The sequence below is a fragment of the Bubalus kerabau genome, chromosome 1 (genome assembly GCF_029407905.1).
Source record: "Bubalus kerabau isolate K-KA32 ecotype Philippines breed swamp buffalo chromosome 1, PCC_UOA_SB_1v2, whole genome shotgun sequence".
NCBI classification, from domain to species: domain Eukaryota; kingdom Metazoa; phylum Chordata; class Mammalia; order Artiodactyla; family Bovidae; genus Bubalus; species Bubalus kerabau.
This window is the reverse complement of record NC_073624.1, coordinates 65,018,133-65,042,196: the sequence shown is the minus strand read 5'-3', so window position 1 is coordinate 65,042,196 and position 24,064 is coordinate 65,018,133. Positions and strand designations below refer to the sequence as shown.

The following is a 24,064-nucleotide window of genomic DNA, read 5'->3' as shown; positions in this document are numbered from 1 at the left end:
TGTTTGGGGGTGCAAAGAAAGAAAAGAGGAGCAACAGAAAAGGCTAGACTCCCAGGTTCAGTGTTCAATGTCATTTTATTCACATGTTCCTATGTTCTTCTTCCCTCCCATCATAACCTTGCTGCCCAGGGGAGGGACATATCTTCCTTCATGCTGAGGAACCAGGGAACAGACTTTGGGCAGGTAAATCAAGGGAGCGGAGAGTTAGAACAGGTTAGTGGCTGGGACGATGATCTGGTTAAGGAGATTAGTGTCCCCTATAATGAGAGACAGAGAAGGCACTTGTCTCCCACACAGCCCTGAAGACCAGGCTCCTTTGGGCAAAAGGGCAAGATTCTGGCATGTGGGCCAATGCTCTCAGCTTGAAGCAAGAAGCCAGCTTTGAGGGACAGTGGGTGCTGAGCCAGGCAGTGCCCTGTGGTCTTCCCCACATTGAGAAGGGAAAGGGAAGCACCACGGAGGATAGATACCCCCAACTGAGGTAGGAGAAGGGGGCCTGTGTCTGGGGGTCCAGAGAGAAAGGCTAACCAGGAACTCAATTGCTCCCTGATGAGGGGCCTGGGAATCAGGGATCCCGGAGCTCCACTGGTGCCCTTCTCCCCATCAAAAAGCTATCAAGTGCTTTAGGAGCCTTCCTGATTTTCTATAGGTAGGTCCTATGAAAACAATACCCCTTATTTGATCATTGAGAGGCACTTTGAGGCGGGTATACAGAAGGCTATTTGGGTAATGGCCCTCCTTGGTTTGGTTTGAAGGGAATTAGGGAGTCAGTTACTTTAGGGACCAGGACACCTCTATTACTGGACAGAGGTAGGTACTCATACTTCCATTCCTCTCCTTTCCCCACAAGAGTCCTCTCTATCTGTCCCTGAAACATATCCCTACAGGGCTGGTCTGGGTTGGAGCACAGATTCCATGCCGAAGTCCAAGAGGTGGGGAAGTCTGTGTGTGGATTCTGTGGGCCTAGGCCCTGCCCACCTAGTGTTCCCAGGACCTTGTTCCCAGGGTGAGGGCATCAGTGGAGGTTTAGGCTCAGGTCTGGGTGGGTGGAACCAGAAGGTGCAGTGAGGGGGACAGTGGAACCACAGTCAGAATCCAGGTCCAGGACAGTGTGGGGAGCGGTGGCCTGGGTGCCTGGTCCTAGCTGGCGCTCTCGAAGGCTCTGGAAATAACTCTGAAGGGGCAGGGCAGACAGGGCAGAAGAAAGGGCCTGGATCAGAACCCACCCTCCCACCCTGACCATCCCCCTATGCCTTCTGCCCCAGGCCCAGAGCAGCCCCCACGCCTCCACTCACTGGAGCCAGACTGTCGGCAGGGTTCCGTGCGCTGGCAGGGAGCTGGCGCCTGTAGCTACCCTCACAGAGCCCTGCGCCAGGGGAGGTCCGGTGCCACTTGGCTTCCTGATGACGGATTCGAAGGAGCTGGAGATGCCTTCGCTGGTGGCTCAAGACCACTGCTTGGGAGGGGACAATGCAGACTCAGGGAGGCCTCTTTAGACTCTGAAACCCACCCCCAAATACACTCATACTCTAGAGAAACCCATTTGCTTATGTCTCTCAAACCTCATCCCCCTCCCAGTTATTCTAAAGAAACTTTTCTTTGGAATCCTCCTACTCTTCCCTTCTGACTTCCTTGAGATCTTCCTTTCCTTCCACATCAGTCCCCAGTAACTCTTCCCTACTCCCCAACCTCCCGACAATTTCTCTTTTCATTCTTAACCAGACTTTTGACTCCTCCAACTCTAACTTTTTTTCAGTGGCCTGCCTCATACACCTTAGACACCTCTGTCTTTTGCCCTCAGGTGTATTTTCCCCCTTCACCCCTTTAAGTCTGGGAACCAGGGACATAGGTTGTCTGCTGTCTATACCACGGTGGTAACTCACCATTGGCGTGGCCTCCATGTTCCGCATCCATGAGCTTCCACTGGGCCAGGGCCCCAAGGGCCCCCAGGGCTGGCCAGGTCCCCAGCAAGACCCAGCTATACCAGCAGAGAGGAGGCAAGGCTGGAAGTGCCTGCAAGCGTTGGCCCAGCCGACTGCCCAGGGCCAGCCCCTCCAGGAAGTAGTCAGCACAGGCCACCAGCACTGCAGCACCCAGCAGGGCTGTGCCCAGAACTGTGAATGGACGTGGCCACCGAAGTGTGAACAGGGCTCCCAGCAGTGCCAGCCCCACCAGCCCCCCAGCTGGTACCCAGGCTGAAGGTGGTTGGTAGATGGGCTCCGTGCCCAGCAGGACCCCAGCGCCCAGGGTTAGGCCTAGTAGGAGACCAGTCAGGAAGAGCCCGACACTGCGAACCAGCATGGTGACCAGGCCGCAGAGCAGTCCGATGCCGAGCGCAATGCCCGCGCTCACCTCCAGGCTCAGCTGTGTCTCTAGCACTCGCTCCTTATGGCACAGCAGGAAGATCACCAGGGCTCCTGACAGCAGGCCTGAGAGAAACATCACTGCCTTGAAGCAGCGGTAGCCTGGGAAGGGAGGCAGGAGGCAATGAGGGGCAGAAAGGGGTGGGTGGGGGAGGGTCGACAGGGCTGGGCTCTGATGACTCAGAAGGGATAGGAATGGCTAACCAGAGGAGCAGAAGTCAGGAGCAGCACCCCCAGGGACCTCAAGGCCAAGGGCAGAAAGGGATCATCTTAGGGAGGGCAGGGACTTTTCAGGAACTGTGAGGGGATGGGAGGGCAAATCAGGAGGTAAGATGGATGAATTGAGGGGAATAAGTATAGAGAAAAGGTTTTGTCCTTTCAGGGATGGTAGATGGGAAGAAATCAGCGCAGGCTAATTCAGGTTATTGGGGAATGGAATTTTGAAGTAGGAGGAAGGGGAGGGAAAATGATAGTTGCCAGGGGTCAGAGCTGAAGGAGTGGGCACGTGGGGGATGGAAGAAGAGCTGGCGAGAGTGGCACTGGACGCACTGAAGGTAGATATCCCCCGACAGAGGAGTAGAGGTGGCTCAGGAGCAAAGGAGAAAGACAGCGTCATCTCTGAGTGTGACAGTCTTGGGCAGCTGCCCCCCAGAACCCTGGCCCCGCCCTCACCGAAGCAGCAGTAGATGATTCCAAAACAGCAGCAAAGGGCACACACCAGGGCGGGTGCCAGGTCAGGACTGTCCTGGGGTTGCAAGACACATCTCAGGTCTGGAGGCTCTAGGAGTTGTTGATTAAAGGGCCTGGGGTCAGAGGTCATGGCCAGGGGCAGCAAGGCTTCCTCCATGGCCGAAGAGAAGGTTGTCACAGAGGGGAAGATCAGTGTCAGCTCCTCTCATCCATCCATGAATGTCTTGAGGGGGCTGGGAAACCTGCAAGGGGGTAAGGGGGCAGGAACTCAGGTGCCCATGAACCTTGAGGATGCCCTTCTTTTAAAGAAAGGCCAATTTCAGGATGGAACTTGGTTCTGCTGGGGAAACTGAAGAAAGCTACAGGAAAGGGATGAGAGAGGTCAGCTTTCTATCACCCTCTAAAACAAGGACATTAAGTGGAACTTCAAATCTTAACAGGTAATGAGTCTTGGCTCCCTGGCTTTTGAGGGTGGGGTGGGAGGAGTAGGAAGTCTTCCATCTGTGGAAGGGGGTACTGCGGGCTAAAGGCTCAGTAGCCTGTTCCAGTTGAAAAGAAAGCTTGTCCCATCTACAGCTGGGACTCAAAATCATCCCACTGGACGGGGAAGGGTGGAGTTAGTAGAGGAGGGAGGAGAAGGAAGAGGAGAGAATGAGTCATGGTGGGGGTCTCCCAACAGCTGCTCCAACCCCAGAGAGGGAAGAGGGAAAAAAATCAGACACCAGAAGAGGAATCAAGTAGAGACAGTAACTGACACTTTGTCAGGGTTGGGAAGCCTTGCCTTCAGGTGGAGATAAGGTTATTGGGGGAAGGTGTCTGTCCAGCCACAGTCCAATTCCCACGGATCCCCCATGGACCAAGCAGGCGCCTTGCTCACAGGCATCTCACATCCTCCCCTCAGGACACTGGTGGGACTCTTTCTACCTTTCCCTTTCCCTGTGGTGTCAGGGCTGCCAGTGGGATTTGAACTCAGTTCCTGAAAGGAGAACACCAAGGAGGGGCTGGCATTGGGGGCACTAAAGGAATGGGGTAGAGTAGGTGCAGGCACTTCCTTTCAGCTGCCTTCTTTTGGACATCAAGATCTTAACAGGCTGGGAGGGGACTTGGCTTGGGGAGTCCCTGGGGCTCCTCTCCTCAATTCTTGGAAGTCTGGGGACCCTATTCAAGGAGAGATTGGGGAGGGGGTGTTAACTACTCACCACCCTGTCAGGGCTGAGGAAAGGAGGGGGTAGACGTGCTTCCCTAGACCCCCAGCTGCATCCCTGCCCAGAGTCTTAGGCGTCCGGGTGGCTGTCAGGCGTGGGCACCCCTAGGGCCACTCTGTTCTTTGCTCCCTAAACTCTTGCAAGTCGTATCGCAGCCCAAGCCCCAGTGAGCTAAAAGCAACCAGCTTGGGGGGTGGAGGAAGGGGACAGGGTGTGTGTTTGGGGGGGGGGTGACATCACGGGGCGGGACCCTCCAAATCTTTTCCCTGTGTGTGTGGGGGGGACCCAGTTTGCCTACTGCTCTAGGCTGGGATCAGAGACCCCCAGCCATAGCCGGGAGGGGTTTTTGGGGAACCGCAAGAGGTTTGGGGAATGGTCTCTGAATACCTATGTGCTGACTCAGCAACTCGAAGCTTTCAAATCCCTTACTGGTGTCCCAGCGCCCCCCTACTCCGGCTTGGTTTCTTCCACTTCCCAGAGAATTGGAGTATTGTCTGCTGGAGAACTTGGTGGTCCGGATCGGGGACCCCAGGAAGGGGCTCTTACTGATCTGGGGCGCCGGCGAGGGGTTCATGGGTAGAAAAACTTGCGGAGCAAGTCGGGGGTCTGGAAGGGGGACTAACGAAGAGGCGTTTGCAGAGCAGGGGACCGACAGAGGGTACCCAAGCCGGGTCTGCGTGGGGGCGGGGGCGCTTGTCAGCGTCGACCAAACATCTTGGCATGCAAACGAGATGCAAAGAAGCACGCAGATAAGGGCAGTGTTTTTTGGCACTCCGCTCGGGTACTAAGCCCAGTGGAGCCACGCTCCCAGTCCTCCGGCCCGCTTCGTGACGGGAAGAGAGCTGCACCCAGAGGGGCGGATCCGGGCCGTGGGAGCTACAGTTGTACAAGGCAGTTCGCCAGCTGGGTCAGGCGCTGGGGGGGCCGAGGGTTGCTGGGAAAGAAGGGGCAGCGAAGGAGGTCCAGGGCGGGGGCAGGCCCGGGGCGTCCTTCCCTCCGCTCCACCCCCGCATGATACCAAAAGGCCTCCGTCCTCGTTACAGGCAGCAGGGAAGGGATCAGTGCGGTGGTTTCTCTACGTTCCCTGATTTTGTCTGCAAGGGAAACAGACTGGGCTCGGTGGCTTTCCTCTATCTCCTGGTCTCAACAAAGTCCAAGAACACAGCCAGAGGAACCCTGAGAATCTGCTCCCAGTCCGCAGGCACTGCTGCAGCGCCCGCTTGCTCCGCTTCCGGTGGAGCAACCTTCGGGGACTCCAGTTCAGCACGCGGAGGGCGGCAGCTGAGGGCCCTTTAAAGGGCGGGGCCAGCTCTTCCCCAGGACCACCTCCTCTGGTTTGACTTAGCCTGCGGCACTGGCTTGCACCTCGGCAGACCGCTTTTACTTTTCCTTCCCGTGTCTTCCCTGGTGACCTCGGAAGTGGAAGTAGACGCGAATCGGCGGCCGCGGCGGGGACGGAAGGCGGAAGCAGAGCGTGAGCGGGAGGCGGAGCCGGGGGAGCTGCTCTCGTAGCTCCCCCTGGCCCTCGGCCCAGCTGCTCGAGGGGGAGGAGTTACCGCCACTCTTCGGTATGTTACCTTGATCCCCTTTACCCAGCTCGAGGGTTAACGGGTTGACTCTGTCAGGGGCAGTCTCAAGCTCCGCCCCCAGATGTTCCTGAAGGGCCGCACGGTCCCCACCCTTTTCTGGCAGCCTGCGGCCCCCTTTCCGGTCGTCTTTCCCTTTTTCCCAAGAGTGACCCCAGGACCACACCCTTTGCGGTACCTCCCTTTTCCCCTGTTTCAGGGTTATAGCTTTCTGGGGAAAGAAAAAATAATAAGGGAGCTTGGAGGAGTGGGGGGGTGGGGGAGGGAGCAGCGTTGCCGTTAATGTAGTATTGGCTTTATTGCTGGGGTGATGAATGCCCCCGAATTGTTAAAACAAGGGAGGTGGGTGCATTCAATATATACCCAATTTAAGATTATTTAACCTTTTTGTTGGTCCTATCCTTGATCATCCCCACTTGATACCTTTGTTACAGGCATCAGAAGTCACCATGATGGCTGTGACCTAAAATCCTCAGGAAGCCCCGGGGTCATGGCCCAGAAGCACCCCGGAGAAGGAGGGTTGTGTGGAGCCCACCACAGTGGTGGTGCCTCCCTCAGGACTTTAGGACCCTCTGTGGACCCTGACATACTTTCATTCTCAGGACTCAGGGACTCAGCGGGGCCTGCTCCTAATGGTACCCGCTGCCTCACAGAGCACTCTAGTCCTAAGTACACACAGCCCCCAAATCCAGCCCACTGGTCGGATCCAAGCCATGGACCCCCAAGGGGTCCAGGACCCCCTTTGGCTGAAGAGGACCCTGATCAGAGTGAGGCATCTTCAGAAGAGTCAGGAGTGGACCAGGAACTCTCAAGAGAGAATGAGGCTGGGTACCAGGATGATGGGAACTCTTCTTTCCTTTCCATTCCATCTACTTGTAACTGCCAGGGAACCCCTGGAATCCCTGAAGGGCCTTACTCTGAGGGAAGAGAGCGCTCTTCTAGCAACTTTTGCCACCATTGTACCTCTCCAGCTTTGGGGGAAGATGAAGAGTTGGAAGGGGAATATGATGAAGAGGAACCTCTTAAGTTTCCCAGTGATCTTTCACGTGTGCCCAGTGAAAAGAAACCTGCACCCCGGAGACAACGGCACCGTGTTCCAGCCAAGGAGGACACTCGGGAGGGTGGACGAAGAGATCCCAGATCCCCTGGTCGACATCGGCTGGGCCGGAAACGGAGTCAGGCAGATAAACGCAGAGGACTGGGATTGTGGGGAGCAGAGGAACTGTGTCAGCTTGGACAGGCAGGCTTCTGGTGGCTGATCGAACTGCTAGTATTAGTGGGGGAGTATGTGGAGACTTGTGGCCATCTCATCTATGCATGCAGGCAGCTGAAAGGCAGTGATCTGGACCTTTTACGTGTCTGGGTGGGAGTGTGGGCAGGGCGGCTGCGGGGCTGGGCCCAGGTGATATTCCAGTTTCTGAGCCAGGGGTTTTGCTATGGGGCAGGGCTGTTCACCCGTTTTCTTAGGCTTGTGGGTGCTTTGCTGCTCCTGGCTCTGGCCCTTTTGTTGGGCTGTTTACAGTTGGGCTGGCGGTTTCTGGTAGGATTGAGTGACCGGCTAGGCTGGAAGGGTAAAGCCACCTGGATCTTCTCTTGGCTGGCTTCTCCCACCTGGCAGCGTTGCCTGATTCTGTTGAGAGAGAGCAGGCCCTGGCAGCAGCTGGTAAGAATAGTTCAGTGGGGTTGGCTGGAGTTACCTTGGGTCAAACAGAGGACCAGTAGGCAGGCGAATGCACCTGTAGCTGGTGGTCGTTACTGCCAGCCTGAAGAGGAAGTGGCTCGACTCTTGACCATGGCTGGGGTTCCTGAGGATGAGCTAAACCCCTTTCACGTGTTGGGGGTTGAAGCCACAGCATCAGATGTTGAACTGAAGAAGGCCTATAGGCAGCTGGCAGTGATGGTGAGTACCCTTCTCTTTTTCCAGTTCTTTGTTCCCATATTTTATTTTCCATTACAATTTTTAGGTGGAGTAGAGGAAGGGACGGAGATGGCAATGGCAACCCACTCCAGTACTCTTGCCTGGAAAATCCCATGGATGGAGGAGTCTGGTAGGCTGCAGTCCATGGGGTCGCTAAGAGTCGGACATGACTAAGCGACTTCACTTTCACTTTTCACTTTCATGCATTGGAGAAGGGAATGGCAACCCACTCCAGTGTTCTTGCCTGGAGAATCCCAGGGACGGGGGAGCCAGGTGGGCTGCTGTCTATGGGGTTGCACAGAGTCAGACACGACTGAAGCAACTTAGCAGCAGCAGCAGCAGAGGGAGAGTAGAAAATCAACTTGAAGATGAAAATTATCTTAAATTCTCAGGAAAGAATTGTAAAGGGGATCTGACTTTCCCTTAAAGTTTTGTATCATGAAATTCTTTTTCTCAATGAAAATAAATGAACCTGGTATAGTAGACAGTGCTGGACTCACTCACCTGGACTATCCAGGTGAAGTCCCTCTGAGTAGGTTGGAGAAGAGGCCTAGTCAGAATGCTTATCAGTTCCTCCTGAACAAATGAGGGGTTTCTGAACACAGGGAAATCCAACTGTCTTCCTAGTGAGGCAAGTGTGGGAAGATTGAGAGAGTACATGTGAGTGATTATTCCAGGACCAGGTGAAAGAAAAGCTATTTCAAGACCAACAACCAGGTTCGGAAAGGGAAGGCTAATGGGACATAAATCTTGGAGAGGCATGTATGTATGTATGTCATACATGAAAATGTTGGTGATTAGGTAGGATATAGGTGGTTGTGACTTAAATGCTTGAAGGAAATGGTTTAATACAAGCATGCAATCAAATTGCTCTTAGAAGTAGATATTTGATTGCTATTTTTAGATATGATTGTTACTGCTATTTCTGTACAAGTAAAACTGTTAGGAACATAAGTGAGTTCTGCACGCTAAGTCGCTTTATTCGTGTCTGACTCTTTGTGGCACTAGGGACTGTAGCCTGCCAAGCTCCTCTGTCCATGGGATTCTCCAGGCAAGAGTACTGGAGTGGGTTGCAAGTCCTCCAGGGGATCAAACTTGCATTTCGAAATCTCCTGTACTGACAGGCGGATTCTTTACTACTAGCGCCACCTGGGAAGTCCATGACTATAAGTAATATGTGTAAATTGCATTGGAGGACTATTTGAGTGTATGGAACTTGACTGGTAAAATACCAGTGTGCAAATTACCTCAGTGGTTGCACGACATGAAAGAGAAAAGGACAACCAGAGTTTCCATTAACCATTCTAGGTACAATAAAATACCAGACCTGAAACTTGCCAGATAACTAAATTAGTTTGGTGGGAAATACATGCCCCTTATTGGATGGCCTGGGTTATTCTGAGAGTGAGGAACAGTGTTCACACTCAAATCGTTACTAACGGTAGAGGTCTTTTCTCACCTTCATGTCTTTTAGCATATTTTGTCTCTTGGGGAATGTCATTAAAAAATTCTCATTTTCAACTACTTTATTGAAGTAAAGTTCCCTGAACCTTAGTAAAACTGTCCCACAACCTGAAGTTACCCCCTTGTTCTTGGCCAGAGTATCTGTGGGCTCTTTTTGGCCAAGCCATGTGGCATGTGGAATCTTAGTTCCTTAAGATTGAACCAGGGATTGAACCTGCACCCTTGCATTGGAAGCACAGTCTTAACCACTGGACGACCAGGCAAGTCCCTGTAGTTTTTTACACAGCCTCTCACTGCCCTTATTAGGCCCTAACATGACCATTACTCGCATTCTGTAAGCTTGGGGATATGAGAGAGATGACAGCATTCTGCAAGAGACTAGCTCTATCTGTTTTTGGTGCATGAGGATGGGAAAAATCAAGGAACTGTAGGAAGTGAGAATATTATTTGTCTTGGAGAAAAGGCTGAAAAGTGGATTAAAAACCTGAGGGTCATGGTATGTTATTTCACACCTGGAACAGAAAGGCAAACCATTGTAGGAAGTTTTGAGTAGATATGAGAATTTCCTAGTTAGAAACAGAGTTTGAGGATTGTTGGAACTTTATGACTGACAACAAAGTTAAAATATAAGAGTTTAGTATGTGTGGCAGGGTGATCAACCATCCGTGTTTGCCTGAAATTGAAAGGTTTCCTGAAACATGAAATTTAAATGCTAGAACTGGGACAGTTCCAGGCACACTAGAGTGGTAGATCACCATAGTGCCAGATTCTCTGTATTCTGCTTCATGTGTATTCTCATTTAATACTAACAGTCCAAGATAGATAAAATACTCTAGGTCATGAAGCTAATGAGCAGTAGAGGCAGAACTTAAACACAGATCTATCTGCAGAGCCAGAGCAATTAACCATTAAGCTATATTGATTCTTCAAAAGGGTGTTAAATAGGAAGTTATCAACAATAACCTGTTGATATGAGGTTATTTTGACTCAAGATGGGGAGAGGGTTGGAATGGATATGTAATGAAATCTGTTTTGGTAGGTTCATCCTGACAAAAATCATCATCCTCGTGCTGAGGAGGCCTTCAAGGTTTTGCGGGCAGCTTGGGACATTGTCAGCAACCCTGAAAGACGGAAGGAATATGAGATGTAAGTTGGAGCTAGGAAATTATCAGGTAGGGTAAATGAATAACCTTCAAGAGCAGAGATCCCTGGACTTACAGATGAAGGCTCTCCAAGGCAGAGGAGGTGGCTTGTCTAGCTGGCCAAGGGCCTCAAGAGGCCAATAGACCTGTCTCCCTTTGTCCCTCACTCAATATCCTGACTTACATAGCCTTTTTTCTCTCAGGAAACGAATGGCAGAAAATGAGCTGAGCCGGTCAGTGAATGAGTTTCTGTCCAAGCTGCAAGAAGCAATGAATACTATGATGTGCAGCCGATGCCAGGGAAAGCATAGGTACGATTTAAATAGGACAGGACTGGGACAGCCAGTTTGGGGACTGGTGACCAAAAACGTTCCTTGTATCATTGGTAGTTGTGGGATCCAGATGGTAAATAAAAAGACCCTGAGTTTCAACTTTTGCCATATTGTCAAGAGATTGAAGATCTGAATTACCAAGAAGACAAGATAGTAATTCTGGCTTTAAGATAGGTTGAGGGCAGGGCGTACGTGGGCATACATAACTGAGTGGTGGTAACTTTAGATGTTTGTTAGTAACCATACTTGTCAGCCAATGAGACATCAGTAATGATGAGACTGTAGCAATGCTCTAGGTAGTCTTAACGTATTATTAAGGAACTGTTCTTTTGTTGAATTTCAGGAGGTTTGAAATGGACCGGGAACCTAAGAGTGCCAGATACTGTGCTGAGTGTAATAGGCTGCATCCTGCTGAGGAGGGTGACTTTTGGGCAGAGTCAAGCATGTTGGGCCTCAAAATCACCTACTTTGCGCTGATGGATGGAAAGGTGTATGATATCACAGGTATACTTCTGTCCTCGGGAAGTATGGGCTCATATATCCTCAGAACTGTGATATTTTGGCTAATTGTCTCTCATGCTTGCAGAGTGGGCTGGATGCCAGCGTGTGGGAATCTCCCCAGATACCCACAGAGTCCCTTATCACATCTCATTTGGTTCGCGGATGCCAGGCACCAGTGGGCGGCAGAGGTAGGTGGTGTTTCTCTCAATGATCTATCCACTGTTCTAGTTCTGAATATGGTTTCCAATGACATGCTATTTAGGACATGTAGGTGTCTCACCATTTAAGTGTTTGGGACCTGACTCAGTATGTCTTTAACATATGTATAAATAGATGAACTAGATAGCCATTTGACTCCAGTATCTCTTTCCTCATTATGCCTTCTGTTTTCCTCTCAGAGCTACTCCAGATGCCCCTCCTGCTGACCTTCAGGATTTCTTGAGCCGGATCTTTCAAGTACCCCCAGGCCAGATGTCCAATGGGAACTTCTTTGCAGCTCCTCAGCCCGGCCCCGGGGCCACTGCAGCCTCCAAGCCCAACAGCACAGTACCCAAGGGAGAAGCCAAACCGAAGCGGCGGAAGAAAGTGAGGAGGCCCTTCCAACGTTGACACCCCTTCTCTTTCCTCCAGTCAATGTCAGGGAGTCAAAAGGGCTGTGTACAGCACCAGATGGAGTTTGATTTGTTTATTTTTAAATATTTAAAAAAGGGAAAATTTTAAGCTCAAATTGTTCACTTAGTACTTTTAGGAAGCCCTGGAACCACTCTCCTCCACCAGCACCCAGGAACTGAATCTTGTCTTCTGACAATACCAAAGAAGTAGGGGATGTCTAGAACTAAGAACCTGGGGCCTGGACCTGGGCTGGACGGTATCTCCCATAGTGTGGGAACTGGGTATTTCCCTGGGGTTTGTATGCCTTTATCTTGTCTTTTGCTTCTTATAGCAGATGACACTCCCCCCGACTCCCAAACGACTCTGTCTTATTTCTTGACTCATTTCAGGAGGGAGCCCCCTCCTTTGCCCCAGTATACTAGTTAAAAGAACAAGAAAGCATGTAACCCTAATTATAGGAGATACATAAGAGTTCAGAGAGTGGGAACTCTTACCTTGAGGGTAATCACTCAACTTCATGCTTGTTGCTGCAGGGATGGCCAAAACTAATAATTTTTAAAAAACAAGATTCATGCCCTCTGCCCTTGGGTGAGGGGGAAGGGTAAAGGGGCTCCTGGCAGCCCCCTTATGATCCAAGGGTTTGTATTTTTTTAAGTTTGTTCATATTTGTATGTACATATCTATTTAAAGCCAGGGGATTATCTTTCTATAAATACGTAACTGGCAACCTGTATCTTCCCTCTCTTCTTTGCCCATATAGCTGGAGCCCTTTTTCTCATTTGAGAATCTTTTCCTTCCTAAGTGTTAGAGTAAAGGGCACCTCCTGCTGGACCAAGGGAGGGGGATAAAAAAAATACCTTAAAGAAATGTTGTAGTTCTGTCAGTCAGTCATTGTTGCATCTTTCTTCTCTGGCTTTATGAAGACATCTCCCTACCCTTACTGCTGACCAAACTGTAGCCATAATATGAAAAAAATTATCTTTATTATAAGGAAAACACACAGTAAAACAGAGCTGGAAGGTGGTGGGAGTGGATAGGGAAAACCTTAATCAACCAAAAAGCTGCCCAAGCATGGCTTCCTGCTGTGGAGGAGAGTGATTTGCCCTTTACCTCACCTGTCTTTCCTGATTCAAAGAAACCTGCTCCTAGCAGGGTGGGGCCCAGGGGACCCCATTTTCCAATGAAAATTTGTGAAAGTTTGCATTTCCAGTGGGGGCGTTTGGGAAAGGTTGCATAGTTCTCAGGCTGTATACAGAAAGGAGGGATGTTACAGCCCTTTGTTCCAACATCCCCAGCCCCATCTCTCAGTATTTGTTGATGCCAAAGAGACGAACCCCATGAAACTGGGGCAACTTGGGCAGCAGTACACTAAGCAGTGAGACTGTGTTGATGAGGAAGTGAGCAGCATCATATTTGGTGTAGAAGCTGGCCAGGAGGTATCTGGGGAGAGAAGAAATCGGTTGAATGAAGTTGGCCTTCCCTATCCATATTCAGGCCTTTCCAGCGACTTTCTTTTCTATTTTAAATAACCAGTTTTACTGCATGCAGTCCTAGCATATCTAAAAATATTTCAGCTATATTAACAATATTTACTTTGGGGTTGGGGAGATAATCAGCACCTTTAACTGGAGATTTATAAATTTGTGCTTTTTTTAAAAAAAAATTTTTAGTGACAGGTGGCAAATGACAGCTGAAGCAGTTTTAGCCTGTGTGACTGTTAGAATCCTTTTTGCTACCACTTCTCATAGATTTACATCAGTTCTGCCTTTATTCACTTGTTTGGAAGTGTAAAATAACTTGTTTTACTTGTTTTATCTTTTCTTAGTCCCTTCTCCCGGAGAAGGCAATGGCAACCCACTCCAGTACTCTTGCCTGGAAAATCCCATGGATGGAGGAGCCTGGTGGGCTGCAGTCCATGGGGTCGCTGCGAGTCAGGCACGACTGAGCGACTTCACTTTGACTTTTCACTTTCCTGCATTGGGGAAGGAAATGGCAATCCACTCCAGTGTCCTTGCCTGGAGAATCCCGGGGACGGGGGAGCCTGGTGGGCTTCTGTCTATGGGGTCGCACAGAGTTGGACACGACTGAAGCCACTTAGCAGCAGCAGCAGCAGTGCCTTCTCCATTCTCCTACCGTCAAGGAGGCAGCAAGTAATGCTTGCTTACTGTCTTCTACTTTTTACTTTTCTCACTAGATTTAGAGCTAATGTATCTTCACAGGGTCTAGGTGAGTAGAAGTCCACTGTTTTTAAAGGTTCCCCGTGAACCTCTGTACCTGGCTTTTGAAGCATCTCCCCTATTTCCCCCTGGACTCACAGTACAATAGGAGAGATGCTGAGGAATTTTCGGGAAGAGGTAAATTGGAGCCCGTAGTCCATCTGTTCCCAGTGTGTCAGTAGCCGAGCCTTCCCTTGGTCAGGGGTCTCAAAGGGTGTCCCTTTCACCGTATGTAAGAAGACATACATAACCTGGGAGGAGGGAATGGGACAGTGTGAGGTACCAGAGCATAAAGTAGTCCCTCAGCTGAGATCCCAAAAGGAAGACAGAAATCCCAAGTAATTGTTTTTGGTTGGGAAAAGCCTGGGGTGGGTAAAGGGGCATGGTTTAGTGCTCACCAAGTTATGGATGACGTTGGTCAGTGTCCAGACAACAGGAATGCTGAAGAAGGGGATGCTGAGTAGAACCACATGCAGCAGTCCTACCAAGATGATGTAGGCCAGCCAGATGCCCCGGCTATTCATCACGCGAGTGTTGGGGTTTACTTCGCTGTGTGCCACCCCCACATTCATCCTACCACAGTGGGGGATCAGGCAGGAGACCAACTTAATTTCCTCTCCACCCTTCTTGGAGTCCGTTTCTCCAAGTTGTCTCCTGAGTAGCCCAAATCCCCTGGACTCTATTGGGAATGAAAGAACTTAACCCATTACATGCAAAGGAAAAACTGAAGACTTGGGGGAAAAAACTTAGAAGGCAGGATGAGCACGCTCTATATGTTAGAGACATGATCTTTCTTCTGATCCTTACACTTCAACTGTAAGTCGAAGGAGTAAGCATAGGCTTGGCACACCTCAAGGAGCAAGGGTAACAGAAGTATCTCACTATCCTTAAGAAGTTAATAAGGAACCATGAAGACATTAGGTACACCCAAAATTACAGAAGAGGGTCATGGGAAACAAGGAACCACTAAGGAGGGATGAGGGGGTAAAGCTACCTTTTCTAATCTATACTCAGGTCAGTTCAACCACTCAGTTGTGTCCGACTGACTTTCTGAGACCCCATGAACTGCAGGATGCCAGGCTTCCCTGTCCATCACCAGGGAAGCCTGGCATCCTGGTCAAACTCATGTCCATCGAGTCGGCGATGCCAACCAGCCATCTCATCCTCTGTCGTCCCCTTCTCCTCCTGCCTTCAATCTATCTTAGTCCCCACATTTTCCTCTGGGGCTCCCCCGTCCTCTCATCTCCGTGGCATGTAAGGAGGCAGCTGCAAGAATGTGCCCAGGGCTTTTACGCTGAACTAGGAAGGGACGTGAGCTGAGCGTCTCGAGAGGTGGAGCCCTAGTCCCGACTTCAGGGCGACTCTGATCGTCTGAACTTAGCCCTTTTAAAATCGTGCTTGCCCTTAAGTTGATGACGCCGGGTTAGGAAGCAGATCTGGCCCGCTCTCTACCTAAAATTCCCTAAACCCCAGTAATGATTTGAACTAGCCACCTTGCTCCTCCCAGGCCCCCTCTCCTTCATCGTCTTCCCTTAGGGTTGTCGTCAGCGCTCCTCTTCCGGTCTGTTGCTCGCCGCCGCTTCACTCACCCCGCCTCCCACCATTTTTCTAAGGACCCCTTCCCAGTCTCGGTAAACCTACCTGCCAGCTTCGGAAGCCCGTCCGGGTCGGGGCGCGGCGCTTTCTTCTACACCTGCGGTCTCCAGGAAGCAGCCTCCCCGCCCATCTGCGCTCTCCCTATTGGTGGAGCAAGGTCAGCGCCGCCACCACTCATTGGCTGGCGATCCGCCACGGGGACGCACAATTGGTCACTATTTCCGTCGTTCGGAAGGTGCCGAACCCGCCCTTCTCCAGGTCCCACCTTTTGAGAGAGGTGGGGAAAGCCGCTTGGAGGAGTGAGGGCGACGCCAGCTATTGACTAATGGAAAGAGTTGATAGTAAGAGGCGGGAGTAAGAGCTCCAACGATTGGCCGGCCGTGGCTGTAGGCGCCGAGGCGGGAGCTCCCGGAGGTGGAGGCAGCGGGTGGGGGCTTGGCGGAGTGGAGGGGTAACAAGATGGCGACTGAGACGGTGGAGCTTCATAAGCTGAAGGTATCGTGAGGCGGGGAAGGGCCGGGTTGGACTTTTCCGGAGACTAAATTTTGCTGGCGGGTTGGCGCCTTTTCCTTGAAGGTTCTTTTACTCCATTTTCTGGCTCCCGCCGTAGTTCTGTTCTTTTGTGCCTCCCTTCTTCCCCCACTACGCCTTTTCTCTTTTTTCCATTTCTCCTTACGGTTTTACTGTATCCTTGTTACTCGGCACCTTCCTCCACTGTGGTGTCGTCCGTCACCTCTCTACCGGGTTGTGGAAGTGCCTTCAACCTGTTCTACTCTCTTGTTTCTCGTCAAACTGCATTACGTCAGTGGTCCCCTCCTCTTGGCCCCGTGCGGAGCCCGGGACCCCTTTTTCTTCACTGGGTTTGTGCTTTTCTGTCTGTTGTCCAAAGTGGAGATTCCCGGCAGCAAAGGATGGCAGCTTCGTTTATTTCTATCTAGGTCTCAGACTTGATCCAGAAAATACTTCCGTTACTCTATTTTAGATGGAGTGACGCCCCGGGGGCAAATTTGGAAACCTGAGGAGAGGCCTCCCCTAAGAGGCCTGGGCTTTAGGAGACTTTAAGAGGTAGTGAAGGCACAGATAGCCCAGATTGAAAAGTTTTCGAGTTCTCTCAACGCGGTTCTCCGCCTACCAGCCTTCCCCCTACCCTGCGCCCCACCACCCCAGAGACAAGTCACTCAGAACTGTAATATTCTGGGAAAACGTTTCCAAGGTTAGGGTTATCTCTGTCCCATTTCATTTCGCGGGTAGACCCTGCATCTCTTGGTCTCACCACTGGGTGACACTCAATCACAAGACGTTTTAAGTTGTGTCTTGGGAATCTTGACAGCCTTTTTGTATTTAGATTATTTTCTTGGAAGAAAAGAATGGGGTTTTTTTTGGGGGGTGGGGTAAATTAAGAGAATATCTCAAGTTGTCCATTTGTGGTTTGACAAGCAGTTTTCCCATCACTTTTCAGTCATGTTTTGTTCACGTCCTGGGAACCTTTGACAAACCAGATTGATTTGACCCACTCTGAAAACTGATTATTTAAAGTTTGATGAGCTTTAAAAACAAAAAAGTGTAAGGAGAGAAAGAGTAAAGAAAGAGAGGTCCTCTTAATCACATTAGTTGACACCAGTTAGACTTTCAGTGAAAGTTGATAGGTTTCTTACTCATGGAATCTAAGCTGTATTAGGGGTATTTTGTGTTAACCTGGAGTTACTGTTAACTTGGTACCGAAATGAGTAGATTGTATATCAGTCGTCTGCTAAGAGAATAACAAGTAAAAAATTGAGCAGCTACTTCCATCATACGTATATTAACTTGTAAATTAGTACTACTATATGTTATGTACTACTGTTTGTATGTTATGAAAGAAACACAGAAAAGGAATTTTTGAATGGAATAAAAAGGAAATATGAATATAAGATCTAATGTTTTCTTCCTATATTAGTTCCATTTTTGAAACCCCTCGAGTAAGTCATTAGCCTTGTGACTTGCCTTCATAGGTTTTGTTTTGGTTTATGGAGTTCCACCTTCCATAAAAATTTGTATGTCAGTTCCAGGTTAAATCCGGTTTTGATTGGATAATGTCCTCTGATCTGATTTCATGTTATTATAGTCTTAGAGAGCATGAGGCAGTCCTAATAGCCTAGAAAGGATTCACTCTTTTAATCATATTTGCTTGTCTTTGCTTTTTCTCTAGAGCACTTCTTAACCTTTTGGAGGTCACAGATATCTTTGAAACTCTGATGAAAGGTATGGACCTCTCCCCAGAAAAAGGCATGTACACTTGACTTTGCATGCGATTTGAGGGGCTTCATAAAATTACCTTGGAGCCCTGAGGAGTCCATGGACCTCTGGTTAAGAACTCATGCCTTTAATTCTGACTTCCAGGACAGTTAATGTTTGGTTCCACTGTTGATCATGGATTGATCCTACTGTTGATCATGGAGTGATCCTTACTTTTGGGTTGACCTAGGGTTTATCTCAGAGAAGGCAATGGCACCCCACTCCAGTACTCTTGCCTGGAAAATCCCATGGATGGAGGAGCCTGTCGGGCTATAGTCCATGGGGTCGCTAAGAGTCGGACACGACTGAGCGACTTCACTTTCACTTTTCACTTTCCTGCATTGGAGAAGAAAATGGCAACCCACTCCAGTGTTCTTACCTGGAGAATCCCAGGGACGGAGGAGCCTGGTGGGCTGCCATCTATGGGGTTGCACAGAGTTGGACACGACTGAAGCGACTTAGCAGCAGCAGCAGCAGGGTTTATCTCTCTTTTTTTTTTTTTTTTTTTTTTTAATAAAAAAGCCTTTCTATTTTTATAAAAGGAATTTGGGGCTATAGTGTGGGGTCTCAGAGGAAAGGAACAAGCTTTGAAGTAGGAATGAAAAATAGCTATCTGAATTGATAATGTAAAGCCACATCAACTGCAAATTTGTGAAGATTTTGTAGAAATGGAGTCATTCCAACGCAGTTGGAAAGAGGCTGAATTGTGGGTGAAAAATGCCTTGAATTGTTATAGTACCAGATTTCCAGTCAGTTGTGAGAAAAGGGACTACAGAGGAGAGAACTAGAAGAGTGAATAAAGAAAACAGTGAGACATTTGTAATAGTGAAGCATAAGGTACATTTGTGTTGGTGGTTGAAGATAGTTTGGAAAAGGAAAGTAGGTGAACTGTGTGACTGGAGGTGTATTGGAGTGATACTGAAAAGGACTTCTAAGTTGTGTAAGGTGTTTGGTTTCTGTCATACAGGCAGAAAGTGGGGAACCTTTGAAAATTTGAAAGGAGGAGCTGATGTGATGAGTTTTTTTTATTTTTATTTATTCTTTGCCACGTGGCTTGTGGGATCCTAATTCCCAGGCCTGGGATGCAACCCTAGGCACTCTGCAATGAAAGCACAGAGTCCTACACTGGACTGCTAGGAATTTCCCAGTTTGTGTTCTTTTGGCAGTAAGAAGGATGGGGCCTGGAGAGGAAGAAATTGCACCAGTTAGATTTTTATTATAGTAGTCACTCCCCTGCTTAGAACCTTTTAATTATATCTCTGCCGGTATCTAGTTTAGTGTCTCAAATTCCAGCTAGTGACTTTATTTCACTTATCAGAATGGCTGTTCATTAATTGCTAACATTTACCATGTGGCAGACACTGGTCAAATCAGTTTGTACACATCAGTTGATTTCTCACGATAATCCTAAGGCAATACGGTAAATGCCTGTGTTGTCCCCATTGAAAATGAGAAAAAATGGAGACTTCCCTGGTGGTCCAGTGGTTAAGACTCCATGCTTCCGTTTCAGGGGGCTGAGGTTCGATCTCTGGTTGGGGAACTAAGATCCCACATGCTTTGTGGCTCGGCCTGAAGGAAACAAAAAATGAGAGAAAATGGAAGCTCAAAGAGATTGGATAACTTGCTCTAGGTCATGTACCTAGTAAGTGGTGGCTCAAATCCAGGCGGTCTGTCTCCAGAATTCCTGTTCTGAATTGCTGTGCATGACTGCTTCTCCATACCTTAGTACTCAGAACCTTTATACATGCTTTTGGCTGCATTGCTCTTGCCACCCCCATCAGTTCAGTTCACTTCAGTCGCTCAGTCATGTCTGACTCTTTTCGACTCCATGAATTGGAGCACGACTCCATGAATTGGAGCACGCTAGGCCTCCCTGTCCATCACCAACTCCCGGAGTTCACCCAGACTCATGTCCATCGAGTCAGTGATGCCATCCAGCCATCTCATCCTTTTTTGTCCCTTTCTCCTTCTGCCCCCAATCCCTCCCAGCATCAGAGTCTTTTCCAATGAGTCAACTCTTTGCATGAGGTGGCCAAAGTACTGAAGTTTCAGCTTTAGCATCATTCCTTCCAAAGAACACCCAGGGCTGATCTCCTTTAGAATGGACTGGTTGGCCTTTGTTTAATTAACTGTTAGTTTCTCTTCAGAATCAGTCAAACATCGTTTATCCAATGAACCCTTAGGTAGAATGGGTTCCATCCATCTACACACACAGTCAGACCACTTTTAAAATGCTTTTATAGGACCCTGTAGTTTTTTTAGAATCAGTTAATCATTACGTATATGATCATTGCTTGCCTTGTTTCCCTACTAGATTGTAAGCTCCATGTGGGCAAGAACTCTTTGTTTTGCTTATGATTATTTTCCTGTATCTAAGATAATGCTTGATACACAGTGGGTACTTATAACTATTTGTCAAGTGAATAAACTTACTAAGACTTGAAATAAGGTAGTGGCTTCAAAAGTTGGAATGAATTTGAAAGAAATTTTGGATATAAAATTTTAAGTATTTTTAGATCACTTAAATGTGAGAGGAATGAAAGGTGACTCCAATTAGTGATACCTTTAGTCTAAGTTGGGAGGAGAAGAAGCCAGTTTTGTGCAGAAGAGAAGATGAAGTTCAGTTTGGGGCATAAATGATAAATGTCTTTGAGATACTCATTTGGAGATATCTTGTAATCATTTGGAAATATGGGTCTTTGCTCAGGAGCTAAGAGCTGAAAATAAAGGTGTGGGACTTATTAAAATATTTACATATATATATATATAAATTTTTGGAGCTTATATATTACTACAGGGAGGCACAGTAAACAAGTGAAATTTATAGTATGTAAAATAGCGATAAGATTTGTAGAGAAAAACAGAAGTAGGAGGAACTGTGAAAAGAGAAGGGTTTTATAATTTTCAATAGGGTGACTAAGGGGAAGGCCTCATTGAGAAGGTGATGTTTAAGCAAAGTCTTGAAGTAAATGAAAGCGTGAGCCTTGTGCAGAGTATTAGAGGTGATCATCAGGACTCTGGCTTTTATGCTTAATGAGATAGGAAATCAGTGGAGGATTTTTGAATAGAGGAGAGACATGTTCTTGACTTAAATTGTCAAAAAGATCACTCTGACTACCTTGTTGAGAATAAACTGTAATGAGGTTCAAGGGCTGAAAAGTTTACAATAGTTTGTATGAAAGAAAAGGGATTAGATTCTGTCTGTTTTGAAGGAAGTGCTGACAGGATTTGCCAATGATTGGATTCTGGGAAGTGAAAAAGCCTTTGATACAAGTGGAAGGATAAGGAGGCCAAAGTCATCTTAGTGAATATCTGTATTTACAAGATTGGGTGGAAGAAGAGCTAGCAAAGAGTGAGGAGGAAAGGTAGAAGGAAAACAGTAAGAGAGAGAGAGTGTGCCCATGAAAGCCATCCTTCATATTGATACTTAAAATTGGGCTTAAATCAGAGACATCTGAGCTGGCTATTGGCTTCACTATTTTTTGGCTGGGTGATTTTTTTTTTTTTTTTTTTAGCAAATTATTGAGTTTCTTTAAGTTTTGTTTTCTTAATTTATGAAATGTAATAATAAAATCAACCACATAGATGCTGTGAGGATTAAAGGAGGAAATGATGTTCAAAAGACTTAGCCTTTTGTTTGGCATATATTAATACTTGAAATTTAATTCCTATCATGTGAAATGTTATAAATTATATAAAATGTTTCTGTCCTTGAAGGTTTATAAACCATGTTGAGAGAGAACAGGTGAAAAATATTTGAATCAAAATTTAAGATTAGTAAATTAGTAGAAATCACACGGCAATGAATGGGGGTTAATGTTAAATGTATTGTGTAGTCAGTTGATCAGTCCTTTCTCTGCTGGTTGGATAGGTAGCATGAAAAATGCCTTATTAATACTGAAAAATAAGATTTTAGGATTGAGACTAAAAATTTAGTTTTATAGGTAATTCATACTCAACAATTTTAAAGATGTAAAAAGGGTATATGGTAAAAGGTTTCTCTCCTGCACCTGTCCTCTGGTTTCTTCTGAGATTTAGCTGGTGTTAATGTATCTGTTTCTTGCCCAGGCATCTTGTGTATAAACATTATATGACTGTTATGTGTGTACATGTTATTTTTTACATTAATGTTAGTATCTTACATACAGTATTCTATAACTTGTTTTTTTTTAATAGTCTTATTGAGGCACAATTCACATACTGTACAATTCATTCAATATATCTTGCTTTTTAAATACATTCTTTTAAAACATTTTAAAGTCAGATGCATATAAAAATGGGTAAGATTTGACATTATAGGTCCATATTTGAGATTTTAAAAGGGTTTTATTCTACTACTAATGTAATTGTGCCAAAATGAAATGTGTAAAATGACTTTATTTTCAGCTATTCTGTTTTCACTCAGCAATTTCCCTTTTGGAGGAGAACCCAAAATATAATAATAAATAAAATAATAAAGTGATGCAACAGTGTGTAAAAATGTATGTAACATTCTCATTTGACTAGAGAAGGGGACGTGGAGGTGCTGAGAAGACTGCTGAATGAGCCAGAGTCTTGAGGTTAGGGAATGAGAGCCTGTTGGGGGCTGAGATTTCAACAGCAATAGCAAGGTCAGTGGTTAGCAGTGGTGGATGCTGTCCGTGCTAAACAGCCAGTTGTACCAGTCTGTCAGCTTCAGGTCTACTAGATCAGCATCCTGTGCAGAATCTATCACTTACTATCTTTCCCTGTTACCTGAAAGATTTTGCAAACTTCTGTCTGTATCTACACACAGTTTGGGGAAGGAAGGAGAAGGGAGGAACAGCTCTGTTAGAAAGTTGAAATTTGAATTGCCTGAGTATTTACATTCCTTTTCCCTTAATGTTACTTAGAGGAGGAGAAGGAAAAAGGAAAATGAGCAGTTACAGAAAATAAAGAAATTGTATTGTGTTATAAACAAACAACCAATACTCTCTAAATACACACACAGTAACTGAAAAAAAAATAAAGTACCACCATGGGAAAGATCTAGATTCTTAAGAAATGGACCTTAGAGATCACTTAGAGTCTAGATTCTAGATTAGTCCTATTCATTGTATTATTTGTAAGTCAGTGCTCTTCCATGAACTGTTACTGGTTAATGATGAGAAAAGTTTAAAAAAAGAAAGTAAGCTTTTAGAAACTTTTATAGCAGTTTGACATCACTGCTACATCCAAATGTATGACCGATTTTCTCGTAATTGATTTGTTTGTTTAAAAAAGTACTGGTCCACAACCTGGAATGCTATAAAAAGTTGGCAGCCCTATCTCTCTACCTATTTAAAAATATATTGGTCTGTGAAATTCAGAAATCAGAGAAACAGTGATTCTAATCTTGTCCAACTCTTCACCCAGTTTCTAACACTTACTAGCTGCTAAGCACTATTGTAAATGCTTTACAACTATTTACTGGTTTAATCTTCGTAGCAACCCTATGCTGCAGGTACTGTTACATTATCCCCATTTCAGAGGAAACTGAGGCACAGAGTGGTTACGTTACTCACCTAGGCTACACAGATGTAAGTGGTAAAGCTGGAATTTGAACCCAGTGTAGTCTGACTTCAGATGCCTTATTATGCTTTGTTATGCTCCGTGCTTTTAATGGGTGATTACCTACTGTGTTTCTCAGTAGAGGGGGCTGCTGGCTTGAGTAGAACAGTTTTCCATGTTATATCCCTCCCTGCCTTACCTGTCCTACTCACTGAATACCCAATCAGAAAAAAAGCTCCCCTCTCCATTTCCAAACGCTTCCTTGGTTGAAAGCCTTTTAGAGATGACCAGCATAGTCCCTTAGTTACAACATTCTTTCTTCTATAGGAATCTGCTTTCTAATTTCTACTGGTTGGTCTTAGATCTGTACTTCAAAACTAGTCAAGTCTTTTTCCAGGACAAATATCTGTGTTTGTGCATTGATCTGCATATAGGATTTTTAAAAACCTTCCTTTTTTAGTTGTTCTCCTTGGATCAGCATGTCATTATGTGGCTTAAAATGAGAATAAAGAGCCCAGTAAGGCTATTACATTATTTAATATAGATTCTATTTCTTTAGTTACCCTTAATCTAGAATTACTTTGGTAGCAAACTATACCGTTAACCCTTTTTGCACTTGTAATCTTTCTAAAACCCTGACTGAGGTCTTATCCTTTG

At 47.0% G+C, this 24,064-nt stretch overlaps 4 protein-coding genes across 19 annotated transcripts in view; 2 read left to right on the top strand and 2 right to left on the bottom strand.

Moving 5' to 3' along the window:
* Positions 1 to 58: 58 nt before the first annotated feature.
* On the bottom strand, positions 59 to 4,495 carry LOC129649555 (transmembrane protein 198-like). 3 transcript variants are annotated; one of them, XM_055577106.1, is made up of 5 exons: positions 4,253 to 4,495; positions 3,036 to 3,295; positions 1,884 to 2,465; positions 1,296 to 1,456; positions 59 to 1,174 (listed from the first exon to the last, which is right to left on the bottom strand). In XM_055577106.1, the coding sequence occupies exons 2-5, from the start codon at positions 3,208 to 3,210 to the stop codon at positions 1,016 to 1,018; spliced, it is 1,077 nt and encodes a 358-aa protein (XP_055433081.1). In that variant the 5' UTR covers positions 3,211 to 3,295; positions 4,253 to 4,495; the 3' UTR covers positions 59 to 1,015. The 3 variants fall into 3 exon arrangements, with proteins under 3 accessions (XP_055433081.1, XP_055433091.1, XP_055433100.1); XM_055577116.1 differs by having other exon boundaries at positions 1,296 to 1,453; XM_055577125.1 differs by lacking the exon at positions 3,036 to 3,295.
* Positions 4,496 to 5,036: 541 nt separating this feature from the next.
* Positions 5,037 to 12,171, top strand: DNAJC14 (DnaJ heat shock protein family (Hsp40) member C14). Of its 3 annotated transcripts, XM_055577044.1 has the most exons (8): positions 5,037 to 5,165; positions 5,302 to 5,826; positions 6,279 to 7,744; positions 10,266 to 10,372; positions 10,572 to 10,679; positions 11,044 to 11,204; positions 11,287 to 11,389; positions 11,600 to 12,171. In XM_055577044.1, the coding sequence occupies exons 3-8, from the start codon at positions 6,335 to 6,337 to the stop codon at positions 11,808 to 11,810; spliced, it is 2,100 nt and encodes a 699-aa protein (XP_055433019.1). In that variant the 5' UTR covers positions 5,037 to 5,165; positions 5,302 to 5,826; positions 6,279 to 6,334; the 3' UTR covers positions 11,811 to 12,171. The 3 variants fall into 3 exon arrangements, with proteins under 3 accessions (XP_055433019.1, XP_055433011.1, XP_055433029.1); XM_055577036.1 differs by lacking the exon at positions 5,037 to 5,165 and having other exon boundaries at positions 5,179 to 5,826; XM_055577054.1 differs by lacking the exons at positions 5,037 to 5,165; positions 5,302 to 5,826 and adding an exon at positions 5,861 to 6,018.
* Positions 12,172 to 12,777: 606 nt separating this feature from the next.
* The window catches only part of ORMDL2 (ORMDL sphingolipid biosynthesis regulator 2), a 155,981-nt gene continuing 144,694 nt past the window's right edge, over positions 12,778 to 24,064 (bottom strand). Inside the window, exons 2-5 of one of the 2 annotated variants that reach the window (XM_055577275.1) lie at positions 15,671 to 15,689; positions 14,428 to 14,602; positions 14,129 to 14,280; positions 12,778 to 13,253 (exon numbers count right to left, since the gene is read on the bottom strand). In XM_055577275.1, the coding sequence (XP_055433250.1) occupies positions 13,118 to 13,253; positions 14,129 to 14,280; positions 14,428 to 14,601 (462 nt within the window). In that variant the 5' untranslated portion in view covers position 14,602; positions 15,671 to 15,689 and the 3' untranslated portion in view covers positions 12,778 to 13,117. Of the gene's footprint in view, positions 13,254 to 14,087; positions 14,281 to 14,427; positions 14,603 to 15,670; positions 15,690 to 24,064 lie in introns of those variants that run through there. The other variant, XM_055577284.1, reaches the window with a different exon arrangement.
* SARNP (SAP domain containing ribonucleoprotein) overlaps positions 14,602 to 24,064 on the top strand; it is a 51,000-nt gene continuing 41,537 nt past the window's right edge. For 10 of the 11 annotated variants that reach the window (XR_008713179.1, XR_008713192.1, XR_008713189.1 and 7 more), the window contains exons 1-2: positions 14,602 to 16,120; positions 17,814 to 17,890. Coding sequence is in view for 8 of the 11 variants with exons in the window: in XM_055577191.1 (XP_055433166.1) it covers positions 17,860 to 17,890 (31 nt within the window). In the remaining 3 variants the exon portion in view is untranslated. The remainder of the gene's footprint in view (positions 16,121 to 17,813; positions 17,891 to 24,064) is intronic. The other variant, XM_055577199.1, reaches the window with a different exon arrangement.

Bases quoted from the DNA above. Each gene is read 5' to 3' on its own strand.
- DNAJC14 (XM_055577044.1), top strand. From the start codon at position 6,335: ATGGCCCAGAAGCACCCCGGAGAAGGAGGGTTGTGTGGAGCCCACCAC. The intron at 10,680-11,043 runs GTACGATTTAAA...GTTGAATTTCAG, and splicing joins CGATGCCAGGGAAAGCATAG to GAGGTTTGAAATGGACCGGG. The intron at 11,390-11,599 runs GTAGGTGGTGTT...TTTTCCTCTCAG, and splicing joins GGCACCAGTGGGCGGCAGAG to AGCTACTCCAGATGCCCCTC.
- LOC129649555 (XM_055577106.1), bottom strand. From the start codon at position 3,210: ATGGAGGAAGCCTTGCTGCCCCTGGCCATGACCTCTGACCCCAGGCCC. The intron at 2,466-3,035 runs GTGAGGGCGGGG...CTCCCTTCCCAG, and splicing joins AATCATCTACTGCTGCTTCG to GCTACCGCTGCTTCAAGGCA. The intron at 1,457-1,883 runs GTGAGTTACCAC...TCCCCTCCCAAG, and splicing joins ACATGGAGGCCACGCCAATG to CAGTGGTCTTGAGCCACCAG.